Source organism: Cotesia typhae, unplaced genomic scaffold (assembly GCF_013202065.1).
Source record: "Cotesia typhae breed Kobodo isofemale line unplaced genomic scaffold, CoteBio_Ctyphae contig_23, whole genome shotgun sequence".
NCBI classification, from domain to species: Eukaryota; Metazoa; Arthropoda; class Insecta; order Hymenoptera; family Braconidae; genus Cotesia; species Cotesia typhae.
In genome coordinates, this window is record NW_027423729.1 from 319,047 (window position 1) to 331,193 (window position 12,147).

The 12,147-nt window shown below is 28.4% G+C and overlaps 3 protein-coding genes across 9 annotated transcripts; 1 reads left to right on the forward strand and 2 right to left on the reverse strand.

Annotated features, from left to right (window-relative positions):
• The first annotated feature begins 1,262 nt into the window (after window positions 1-1,262).
• Tre1 (Trapped in endoderm 1) lies at window positions 1,263-5,735 on the forward strand. 7 transcript variants are annotated; one of them, XM_074239357.1, is made up of 4 exons: window positions 1,263-1,281; window positions 2,270-3,435; window positions 4,193-4,439; window positions 4,746-5,735. In XM_074239357.1, exons 2-4 carry the CDS (start codon window positions 3,309-3,311, stop codon window positions 5,395-5,397), a joined length of 1,026 nt encoding a protein of 341 aa, XP_074095458.1. In that variant the 5' UTR covers window positions 1,263-1,281; window positions 2,270-3,308; the 3' UTR covers window positions 5,398-5,735. The 7 variants fall into 7 exon arrangements, with proteins under 7 accessions (XP_074095458.1, XP_074095454.1, XP_074095452.1 ...); XM_074239353.1 differs by lacking the exon at window positions 1,263-1,281 and adding an exon at window positions 1,428-1,564; XM_074239351.1 differs by lacking the exon at window positions 1,263-1,281 and adding an exon at window positions 1,581-1,998.
• Window positions 5,430-9,040, reverse strand: LOC141525058 (putative inactive tyrosine-protein kinase Wsck). Its single transcript, XM_074239349.1, has 3 exons — window positions 8,602-9,040; window positions 6,647-8,531; window positions 5,430-6,553 (listed from the first exon to the last, which is right to left on the reverse strand). The coding sequence occupies exons 1-3, from the start codon at window positions 8,775-8,777 to the stop codon at window positions 6,482-6,484; spliced, it is 2,133 nt and encodes a 710-aa protein (XP_074095450.1). The 5' UTR covers window positions 8,778-9,040; the 3' UTR covers window positions 5,430-6,481.
• A 487-nt stretch (window positions 9,041-9,527) lies between these two features.
• Window positions 9,528-10,695, reverse strand: LOC141525060 (serine protease ndl-like). The gene is made up of 4 exons (XM_074239359.1): window positions 10,582-10,695; window positions 10,223-10,495; window positions 9,954-10,117; window positions 9,528-9,882 (listed from the first exon to the last, which is right to left on the reverse strand). Exons 1-4 carry the CDS (start codon window positions 10,658-10,660, stop codon window positions 9,598-9,600), a joined length of 801 nt encoding a protein of 266 aa, XP_074095460.1. The 5' UTR covers window positions 10,661-10,695; the 3' UTR covers window positions 9,528-9,597.
• Between the last annotated feature and the right edge of the window lie 1,452 nt (window positions 10,696-12,147).

Here is a 12,147-nt window from a genome sequence, read left to right on the forward strand (position 1 = left end):
CCAACACAACTACACCCAAGGAAGACTAACAATAAATTACAAATGCAGCAGTAGTCCTAAACTTTGACGTTAACTAATTCAAAACGACCTTTTAATTCTTCGTGTTACGACCCTATGACTAAACTCCAAGCTATTCATTATCATTACAAATTTATATTCACTATTATCAAAAGACATATTGATAAATAAATATTTTTTCATGTTTACACGCTATACTCCAAGAAGAAACTTAATTATAAAAGTATAGTTATACATCGCTTCTATTTTCTGGGAATTTTTTTAAATTTTTGTACTTAAAAATTTTTTAAAACTCTTTTTGTGAATTTAAAAAATTTTTTTTCACGATGATTAAATTTAGACTTACTAAAATAAAAAAAAAAAAAAAAAAAAATTAACTGTCATAATTTCACACTCATAAATAAATTTTCTAATCAACTATAAGTATAAATAAATGAATAAACAAACCAATTTCATATTATTGTAATAAATATTAATATACTAAAATACGTAAATTTTTATAATGAACCCTCCAAACATCGCTATCGTTTTTTTAAAAATCGATACAACAAATAATTATGATTATTGTTATTATTAATTAATATTTACAATTATTTATCGAAGGACATGCGTACTATTAAAGTTCATTGTTCATCATTGATTACAAATAAATATAATACGTGGTCAATATTGCAAGTCCGGTGATACTATTTATCAATTTTAGCAGTGCATCAACTGTCAAGATAAATAATAAAAATATAATTTCATTGTTTTATTGTTACAATAATTTCCCATTTCAAAGTAATATTTATTATCTCATTTCTTAATGATAAAATTCATTAATAAAATTCTTGGTAATTTTTATTATTTCATTTAATAAAAATAATAATCAACTTTTATCAATTATACACGAGCCATAATTAGTTCAAAAGTAACTATCAAATAAGTGGAATTATTTATTAATACAATGTATTCTATCTGGAAATATATATTATCATGAACAACAACTAAGTAAATATTTGTTTGAAAGAAATAACTGATTAACGTGACCAAAGAAATAGAAATATAAATAAATATCAGAAGAAATCTATTGTCAGCGATAATGATTTCTGTAAATATTGTCAAAGTACAACTTATATAAAAACTAAGAACTACTTAAATAAAACGTTTTAAAATTTAAATAAGTTGTATTTTGTAGTTTATAATCGGATTTATGTTAATAATGATTATGGGAATTTTTAACGTACATATTTCGAATAATAGAAGGGTCGTTAAGGTAAAAAGGTAAAAAAATATTTTATTGTACTTACTTAATTCCTTTAGTTATAGGTTATAAGTTGTAAGACTCTCTCTTTGGTGCCTTTGCCTTCAAAACCAAAAACTTATATGTGTTGGTGAACACTACTTTCAACACGCAATATGTGTAATATGTAATGAAAATGTGAATATAATACCTTGTGTATTGAGACGCGATTGTTTGACGTCTTTCGAAAGTACAAAAGAATTAGGGATGATTTTTGGGGAAGTTTGCAGCTGGTATCCCGTTAAATTGAATAAGCCAAAGCGTGTATGTACTTATGTAGTTTAATGCACCACCACCCGGCTTACCAATCACAAAACGAGACCATGTGCCGCTCACCTTTACTTAATATTTTTTTACTCTATCATTGGTCTCCGGTCTCCAGTGTCTTGATATTTATAATGACGCACCGTTTAGTTTCGTTTCGGGTTTGGGCTTGCATTTACAATATATAAAGTAGCTCAGTTAAGTTTCGTGCGCCAGTTGAGCAATAAGTAGATCGTCTATTTTACAGACGTGTCAGTACGTGTTTGTTTTTGTTTTGATAATTATTTATTATATGTCATAAGAATTAACGTTAATGTTTTATATATTTATTACTTGGTAATTGCTTTTTTAATTCTCAAAATTTTTTGATAATTTGTTAAGTGGGTAATTAAGAATATTTTTTTATGGACTGCGTATTTATGGTTTATTTACTTGTAAATATAGTTTTTTTTAATTAGTATTACTAATATTATTTTTAAAAATGCATTTATAATTTTTGGTTTAATTATTAATAAAATATTTTAAAGTAGTTAATAATATTTTTATTCTTTCACACAACTTGTGTTAGAATAAAAAATAATGAATAATTTTTACATTAGAACATGATAAGTAAAATGATTAATACAGAAAAAATATTAGTCGGAAGTGGTTAAGTGGTTTTTTTTTTTTTCTTTTTATAATTGATTTTCCGTTTTTATTTTTCAGGAAATAGTGACCAATAAAAAAAATGCGGTAAAAAAAACGATCTTACCACCACGAAATAAAACGGGTATATAATAGTAATGGGGATTTAAAACAGCAAGAAGACGGCGGTGATGATGATGAAGAAGCAAGAGAAGGGAAAGGAAAGTCATAACACAAGCTAATTCGAGTACAGTGTTGGAGAAAAGATAAGGAATTTTTATTTAGCTCTTGACGCTGGTTACGCCGGGATGAACTCTAGCAGTGCGCGCGTATATATCGCTAAATGTAATGGAATGTAAGGGAATAGAACGTCAGTAATACTAATATAACTAGTTAAAGTAACAAGTTTTATTACAAAAAGCAAAGAAGAAACAGAAGCACAAATCCGCGTACAATTAAATTCCGTGCACAGCTCGTTTTTAGTTTATAAGGGGATTATAGATTCCCAGTTTTATTCATCCGACTGTTCAGCGCCAGCATTCTTATTCCAATAAACGCGGTTGCTTTTGCATTGAAAAAAAAAAAAAAAAAAAAAAAAAAATAAATAAATAAATAAATAAAAAAGCTGCATTATAAATAAATTCACCGGTAATCGATTAGTACAAAGTATTTGGATAATTAAACTCTATAAAGTGCGTCAATAAGTATTTTTAAAATACATTTGATTGACTTTGGAAGCACGTACGAATTATTTTAATCGCACTTTATAGAATTATATTTAAATTTAAATTTATTTGTTTGGTTTGTAGTACTCAATTAATTGTTTATTAAATTTATTTTTGAATCTAGTAAATTTTAGACAGAAGTTAATGCAAATGATTGACGCGAGTTAATAATTTAAAAAGACCGGAGACTCAAAAAATAAATAAATAAACAAACAGATGAACGTAAATGTGCGGGAGTTTATTCAAGTGATTTAACTACAACACGTGTTCTCGAGTTTTAGCTTAAATGCAAACTTTACATTAATGCCGCTGTGAAGATTCCGAATAAAAATCGTTCCAGCGGAATAGAAGTGATATTAAAACCGAGATTGGTAAAAAATAAAAGGATTATCAAGATGAACGTGACTACCGACTTCAGAGTGATCCAGGATCACGATCATGGCTATCAACAAGCTTATCCACGAGCCGTGACACTTACTGCTGCTGTTTGTGCGATACTTTTTAGCATCGTTGGCGTTCTCGGTATGACTAACATTCAATATTCAATACAATAGATAATTCCTTTAATTTAATTATATTATCTATTTAATACGTAGTAAATAAACATTTTGTTATTATTAAGTATAAATACAAATAAAAATATCAAATTTCAAATGATTGTCTGGTCTCTCCGTGTCTTGGGAGATTAAATTTCATGTGTTGTTCTTTTTTGTTAATGGTAATTACAGTCGGCAAGTCATAATGATACGGTTATTAAGGTCATTATTATATGACTTTTAAAATAACTAGAAAAAAAAAAAAAAAAAAAAAAAAAAATGATATATTACTTAACTGTAATTTAATTTCAACAACTGTTGCAGTAGGGTTGGAGTTTAAATTAAAAATTTTTCCTACGTCACGTTTGTCACCTTTTAACTCTGAGCCATCAGAATTACGTCAATTAAGATAGACAATGATGATATATATTAATGTACGAGGAAAAAACACACAGACGATTATTCTTTATGGGTTTTGTTAGATGAATCATATTTAACATTAAAATCTCAACTTTCTCTTTCATTAGTTTTAATTAGTAATTATCATTTTAAATGATAACTACAAATTTAATTAAAAATATATTAGTGTAAAAAATAATTTAAAGAATTAAAAAAATAAAAGACTTGATGTTGAATCATTGGAATTATTATTATTATTATTAATTTTTTTTTTTTTTTTTTTTTTACGGGAAAATAAAATATTTGACTTAGATAATTATTAAAAAAATTATTTATCGTTCTAGGTAATTTAGTAACAGTAATTGCATTAATGAAGTACACACGATTACGAAGACATGCAACAACAGCATTCGTCATAAGTTTAAGCATATCAGATTTAATATTTTCTGCTGTGAACTTACCGCTTACGGCCAGCAGATATTTAAATGAGGCATGGGTACTTGGTGAAACACTTTGTCAAATATTTCCGCTGTTTTTTTATGGAAATGTTGCTGTATCTTTGCTTAGTATGGTGGCTATCACTGTCAACAGGTTTGTAAATTATTAATATTTTTTAATAATAAATTTATTAAAAATATATAGAGATTTATTCTTCAATTTGAATAATTAATTACTAATGTAATGAATAAGCTTGAAGACACAAACTCTGCATAGTTTTTAATGACTCATCAGTTCTCTTTTCATATTGCTTTTTATAGCGAGGGTCACGCACATATGAAAGCAATTAATAAAGTCGAGAATAAATCTGCGATCCTAAGAAATTTAAAAACTATTTTAATTCGTTATAATTATATAGAATAATTATTGGAATTATATTTTATTAATTTATTTTTGCAGATACGTATTGATATCAAAATCTGATATTTATGCGCAGCTTTACACAAACCGTGGGATAACAATAATGTTGATAGCGATATGGGTAGTGAGTTTTTCACTGCTTCTACCGCCGTTGACTGGCATTTGGGGAAGACTCGGCCTCGACTCCAGGACATTTTCATGCACGATACTCCAAAAAAATGGCAAGAGTCCTAAAAAAATGCTCTTTGTTATAGGATTCGTAATTCCATGCGTTGTAATTATTGTATCTTACCTCTGCATCTATTGGAAAGTTAGACAAAGTCGTAAAAAATTAGAAGCACATATGGTTAACGGCGGTATGAGACGAAATACTGGATTTCAAAGACGTGAAGATTCAAGAGTCACAAAACTTATGCTTACCATATTTTTGTGTTTTTTGCTCTGTTTTTTGCCACTTATGCTGGTCAATGTCGTTGACGACAAGGTTAAAATACCAATTTTACATGTGGTTGCTTCTATACTCGCATGGGCATCTTCAGTTATCAATCCCTTTATTTATGCGGGAACTAATAAGCTCTACAGAGAAGCTTACAGACAGGTACTGTGTCCGATTACCAGCAGCAAAAGTAATATACCCGTTAAGCCCACAGGTTCGCATTCCAGCAAAATTTCATCTCATCAAATTACTTGAAATAATTATTATATTACAAAGAATACTCAATATTTTAATATTTTTATAATTTTTTATTTTTAATAATTAGTTAGTGATTCTAAGTCACTTTTAATAACAATGGTGATTTACAATTTATAAAAAAGTACATGATATTTTTTCTTTAATAACGTGCTTCCGATTAATCGGAATAATTTTTTTTTTTTTACCAACGTAAAACCAATTTGTTTTACATTAATATTTAAGCACTGAATGTACTCATACTAATTACTATTTTTTTTACTCGACTGTATAAAATTTTTTATAAATTAAAAAAAAAATATATCGCTTATGCCATAAGATTTTTAATTTTAAGTTTTCTAAATAATTATTTTATACTTAAATACTAACACTTTAAATTATAACAATATAAATTTATGTGATATTTATGTATTACTTAAATAAAGATATTAATTTAATCAAAAGTATTTGTTCATTAATATCAGAATTAATAAAAAAAAAAAAAATCCTAAAACATATTAATGCTTAAATTAATTTGGTTGTTTAGGCATAGCGATATATCTTTATCAAATATATCAGTATTACTACAATTTTATTTGTACTTTGGTGAATGCCTAAATTAAAATGTACCTTTCTGAAAAAGATAGAAAGTATCTTCATGGAATTAACCAAATTTTAATTAATTACTCAATAAAAACAATATTAAAATGTATAAAATAAAATAAGATCTATGTAGAATATGATTAAATAAAAATAAAAAATATTGTAAAACTTGTATTAAAAAAAAAAAAAATTAAGTAATTTCTGGACGGAAAAGTTGAGCCTTATGTATGTACGAATTGTAAGTAGCTGGAAAAAAAAAAAAAAAAAAAAAATATATATATATATATATATATATATATATATATATATATATATATATATATATACTTGTTTATAAAAATAATAAAGATTGCATCAACAGCTTTTGTATACGGTAACTATACATGATATCAGGGTTCATGACCTTTTAAAAACGAGTTGTGTAATGTAATAAATATATATAAATGCAAAATTGTTCTTTTGTTTATAAACCTTAAGTATAAATGGAAATAATTGGAATTATTTAATTATTCAATTCCAGTTCTGGAACATAAGGCTCTGTGATGGCAGTGATAGGGACAACGCTCAATGTATTCTGAAAAATAATTTTTAATTTTAATTATTATTATTATTATTAATAAAATCTTTATTAACTTTAACTTTAGTATCATCAATTGTCAAGACTTACCAATCGACTAAGTTCATCAAAAGTCGGACGTTCATCGGCATTATCGTGCCAACAAGACATTAAAACTTCGTAAATCGGATCAGGCATATCTCGCAACTGCAGCAATCGGACATTTTTCTCAACAACAGCTTCCTCGACGTCGCACTCATCTTCTAAATTGTGATATGGAGTACCACCCATGCTCATCATCTCCCAGATAACGACTGCAAAACTCCAAACGACAGCCGGATTGTGTTTTTTGTGACCAAATCTTTCAGGCGCAGTCCAGCGAGCTAGTTTTAAATCATCTAAGGCGTGTTTACCAATACCGAATCCCATTATTTTGGGTACAAAATCATCAGTAAGACCGATACTTCTTGCACACAAGTGGGAATGAATTATTTTATGAGCTTCAAGATAATTTAGTCCCATAGCAATCGATGATCCAATTGTAAGGATAAACTCATACGGAAAAACATCACCAGATCGGGCAGCAATTAATCTCAATTTTAAATTATGTGTCGCCGTTTCTTGAACAACATAAAGTATTTCGGGTGTTTCGCAATTACCAATAAAACTTGTTAGGCAATTTATTTTGCCAGCTTTAATACAGACATCAAGATCTCTTAGCATGTGACGCTTTTCAGAAGCACGTAAATTTTTATCATCTATCGAGTGAATCAAAACTCTTGATGAGTTACCATCTTTATCTTGGACAGTTCCCATATGAATGTTACCGAACCTTCCGCGTCTTATAACGGCCGGTTCGACGGTCAAAAAATTTTTAGGAATATTCCAAACTTTAGACTTTAAATTTTGATAATGATTGGGACGTTCTGGAACGTCTTCTGGAATGTAAGCCATGTTGTCAACTTCGTACATTGGACCCTGCAGTGTAAGCTCTTGTTGCTCAGGTAATTTAGTCATGCGTATTTGTTCATGTCGCTTTCTCAAAATAAAATAGCCAGAGATAGCAGCTATTAATAAAATGCTAAATAAAGCAATAGCAATATAGAGTCCGATTGCTAAATCATCGGGACCTGCACTTGATTCAAACGAATGACCTGCAAAATCAGAATGACTGTATTTTATTTCGTTTCCTATGCGAGATACCAATACCAATCCAACTTGTGGTCTATTAAAAGGTTCCTGCAGCGGTGCATTGTAATAACCGCCTACTTTCTGACCATCCCCGATAATAAATCGCTTGTACTTATAATACTCGTTGGCATTAAATTCACCAGTGACATAAAACGGCAAGTCATCTTTGATAGCTGTATGATAATCCGGATAAGTAATGTCTATTTGTTTTGGCGGGATAGTTCCAGGATGGATAATAATAACTTGATAGGAACTCAACGGCCCGTTTTGACTTTTACCTTCAGCCAATTCAACAACGACCGTAGAACTGCTTTGTTGAATTATTTTCGGCTTGTCCGGTTTTTCTGGTGGACCAATTAATGTCCAATCAATAGTATAACTTGGGTGGCTCTCACCGTTAGCATTGACAGCTGTTACAGAGATATTATACTTGGTACCAGGCTGCAAATTAGTTAGGAGAGTGCTGTCAGATGATTCACCTTGGACTTGTAATTGCACAGGCTGAAGTGGATAAAATGCATGAGTTTCAAGTGCCACTGCACGGACAATGTAAGATGTTATGTTGCCATTGGTGATGTCTGGTAGTTGCCATGTGATATTAAGTGACTCTAACTTGTTGTTTATCACCCTGAGCCTTCGTGGTGGGCTTGAAACTTTTTGGCCAGTGCTGTAAATACTTATAGAATCGTGTGATCCGCACAGTGATTTTTTATCATCGATGCAAGTGCTGCAGCCATTTGACAGTCCATTACGTCCGTAAGTACTCATACAGTAGCATTGTTGACCTTTCATTAATCCGGCATACCTAGATAATTAAATTATTATTTTAAATGACACTTTTTAAATAAAGATAATAATTATTTTATTAAACTTACATGTAATAACGACTGAGGCATTCTTTCACACAAAATACTGGAGCTCGTGGATTTGTTATTACCAGAAGAGGTTCTTCTGATTCCGGAGGACTTTTGAAGCAGCCGATATAGTCTTCAGCAAACGTTAGGTTGATAAAACATCCACATAGGCCAATAATTAATAAATATTTAAGCATATTGAATTGTTAAAAAAATAAAACAATGTAAATAAATGGATAAAAAAAATAAATAAGTCACTTGAATTAAATATAATAGATACGGTCACTGGACATTCTTAACAGATGAACAATGGATGTGACTCAGTGGAAGGTAATGTGATGTCAGAGAACCAGACCAGATATCATGATGCCAAGTTGTTTGGTAGATGTCAAACGCATGGGTGATCCTTTGATGTTCTCAGTTTCTCCGTTTTCATTATTTCGAGTTTTATTGAGATGAAAGATTTTTAAGGTACTTTGTTTTCAATAATCACTTTCAAGCATGTACTAGTAGTACTTGTACTAGTACATGCAATGTGGGTGCGGTTTTTTTTTTTTTTTTTTTTTGTTTATTTATATAAACACACAAGTGTTTCACTCACGTACGCGGCAACGCCATTTTGAAATAGTCGTTTTTTATTTACACGTTAGAGGCAGCACTTGCCGAAATGTTTAAGTTGGCGGAAATTTTAAAAAACTCTTTTGAAAATTAATAAACGATAAGTTTTAATAGCAATTAAATTAATAAGTTTCACGTAAGAAATATAATAAAAATTGCAAGTGAAAATTTTTAGAAGCATTTTTTATTGTAATTAATTTGTTAAAAAAATTTTTTAAATTGAAAGTTGATCTTTAACTTCAGTATTATATTATTTATTATATTTAATTGAAAATATAAATTAAATAATTAAGTTTATGTGAAAATAGAACCTGAAAAATAACATTTTACTTTAATTCTTGAGCCGAAAAACACAGCAATAAATTTGATAAAGGATAAAAAATTTTATGACATTATTTATTAGATTTTTTTCTGGTTAGTACACAAAACAAATGCTATTTCAGCAAAACAATCGTTGAGCAATCTAACCTGCCCCCATGGCATCATCGTGATATATGGCCCCAGATTACGTTTTTCCTTTTTTATATTCATATTAACTGTAATTGTCGGTGGTTCGGAAGAGAGACTTCCAGTTACTTCTAAACATGCGTCAGATGCCCAAGTTTGTGTTTCTGGACAGACTGGGTACCAATTGCCCTTCCAGTTTTTGAAAAAATATCCATCTTTATACTTGTAATTAATCACCTAAATTAAACAAAAAAATTTTATTAAAAAACGTCAAAATAAATAATATAATTTTTTAAAAATTAATTTACAGTATCCTGGTTGACAAGAGATGGTGTGAGAATACTACAATCTAACTCATCTTTTTTGTTTGGACACTGAGTTACTCCGTCACATCTTCGCGACAAGGATACACACATCCCCTTAGGATCACGTCTAGTCCAATCTAGACAGCTGAAAGAATTATTACCGCACCCTGATTTAAAAAAAAAAAAAAAAAAAAAAAATACATTTTAATAAAACAATTTTTAATTAATTATATTATTTATTTATTGAACAAACAAATTAATAAAATAATCACCAAAACAATTAAGTTCATCTTCGCCATTAAAACAATCAAATCTGCCGTCACAAATTTTATTGTTATCAATTTGATCAAGACATAAGCACATTTTTTCATCACTTCCATCTTTGCAATCCTTTTCTCCGTTACACCACAAAAATTTCGGAATACATCGGCGGTCATTAACACACTTGACATAATCTTCTTTGCACTCTAACTCAGAGTTGTGTGTTGTTGTATGTAAATCATGATTCAACAAACTTTTTTGTATTCTTCCCAAAGATGTCATTTCTAAAAATTTATTAAAATTTATTAAAATCATCAACCATAAATAAAAATAACTTTAAAAAATACTCAATCAAATTTAATAAACATACCGCGTTGTAATGAGTCGATTACAAACAAAAGTATAAAAAACACAACAAACGTATAATTAAATAACATAAACTTATACATGATTGTTTTATTTTTAATACTAGTTTTTAAATGAATAATCGAAGCACTTTCTCTGACAGCCTAAAGCAAACTAATGATTCCTTATGACTATTTTCTTAACTCTTAGTTATCTTACAGTTAAAGTTATTATCCCCCAGTTAACTCAATTTAACTCGAATAATTCTTAACTTTTCACACCAGTTTAAAAAATAACCCTCGAACTAATTATTTTTATCACTTGGAAAATATTTTTTTTATAATCATATACCTAACACTTATCTGACGAATGTCAGTATATACGTGAATGCGTTCTAGTGCTCTATGGTGTATACTTTTTAATAATATTTTTTGTTGTTTGAAATCCTACAGATTTTTCAATTACTATTTATCATTAACGAAGGCATCCAAGCATGAATGTAAAAGTAATATTTTGAAGTAATACGAAATTACTTTATTGAATTCTTTGAGCATGATGTCATGTAATATTTACTAGTAAGTAATAACTTTTTTATCGCCGAATTAATGTAACGTTCAAAAAGTTTATTTTATTGTTCTAGTTACCAGAAAATCAGGTAGTAATGTATGTAATTACGACAGTTCTATTGATCGAAATACGAAAATAATTTTTTTTTCTTTTTTAAATTTGATTTTCAATTTTATTATTGAAAAAATCTAGTTTTAGCCTAGATAGAGCAATAAAATTTAAATTCAGTGTTTATGGAGCAATAAATTTTGGAAATGCTAAGATTAATCAGGAGCTATATTATATTTTTAATTTATTGACAATAAAATATTTTTAAAAAATTACACTGTTAATAAAATTTTCGCTTATTTCCTTTAATATTTTAAGGGCTATGAAGTGCTTTCTTATCTCGATAACACAAATAATGCTTATAAGATTCTCATTAAATTTTGTCTACTTTTTTTTAGGAAATTACCTTGGCCGAGTTTGTTGCGAGCAAAACCGAACTAAAAACAAAAAGTTACACAAAAAAATTGTGCTTGGAGAGTGATATTTTGTATCGTAATATCAGGGATAATTGCAAATATAAAGATGAAAAAGTTGCAAAGAATCTGATAATATTTTTATGAGAAACATATAAATATTAAAACCTCAAACATTTTCTACTCGAAAATAATTTTTGTAGTCTTAAATATATCGAAGTAGTTTGTAAATAAAATTTACTTTTAACGTTGCAGTACTAAAACTTATAAAAAAAAAAAAAAATATTAATTATATTTATCAAACAAGAGTAATTTCCAACATTTCATTATTTATTAGTGTTCTACTTTAAAAGCCTATAAAAGTTACATAAATAAATCTGTTTATGTTTTTTTTTTTTTTTTTTTTTAATTATTATCAGTAGAGTACCTAAAAAGCAGGTAATGTACATCATTGCGATAAAAATCACATACGCTGCATGGATAATATATGTACACAGAGTTGTTCGATAATGTCAAGCTCCATGAAACAAATGGTTCGACAATAATAATCTTAATGACAAGTG

What these genes read in the sequence shown, in the direction of transcription:
- Tre1 (XM_074239357.1), top strand. Translation starts at nt 3,309, where the DNA reads ATGAACGTGACTACCGACTTCAGAGTGATCCAGGATCACGATCATGGC. An exon ending in TAGCATCGTTGGCGTTCTCG is followed by an intron (nt 3,436 to 4,192) that starts GTATGACTAACA and finishes TTATCGTTCTAG; the next exon opens with GTAATTTAGTAACAGTAATT. An exon ending in GTGGCTATCACTGTCAACAG is followed by an intron (nt 4,440 to 4,745) that starts GTTTGTAAATTA and finishes TTATTTTTGCAG; the next exon opens with ATACGTATTGATATCAAAAT.
- LOC141525058 (XM_074239349.1), bottom strand. Translation starts at nt 8,777, where the DNA reads ATGCTTAAATATTTATTAATTATTGGCCTATGTGGATGTTTTATCAAC. An exon ending in TGCCTCAGTCGTTATTACAT is followed by an intron (nt 8,532 to 8,601) that starts GTAAGTTTAATA and finishes TTAATTATCTAG; the next exon opens with GTATGCCGGATTAATGAAAG. An exon ending in TTGATGAACTTAGTCGATTG is followed by an intron (nt 6,554 to 6,646) that starts GTAAGTCTTGAC and finishes ATTATTTTTCAG; the next exon opens with AATACATTGAGCGTTGTCCC.
- LOC141525060 (XM_074239359.1), bottom strand. Translation starts at nt 10,660, where the DNA reads ATGTATAAGTTTATGTTATTTAATTATACGTTTGTTGTGTTTTTTATA. An exon ending in AATCGACTCATTACAACGCG is followed by an intron (nt 10,496 to 10,581) that starts GTATGTTTATTA and finishes ATAAATTTTTAG; the next exon opens with AAATGACATCTTTGGGAAGA. An exon ending in AGATGAACTTAATTGTTTTG is followed by an intron (nt 10,118 to 10,222) that starts GTGATTATTTTA and finishes TTTTTAAATCAG; the next exon opens with GGTGCGGTAATAATTCTTTC.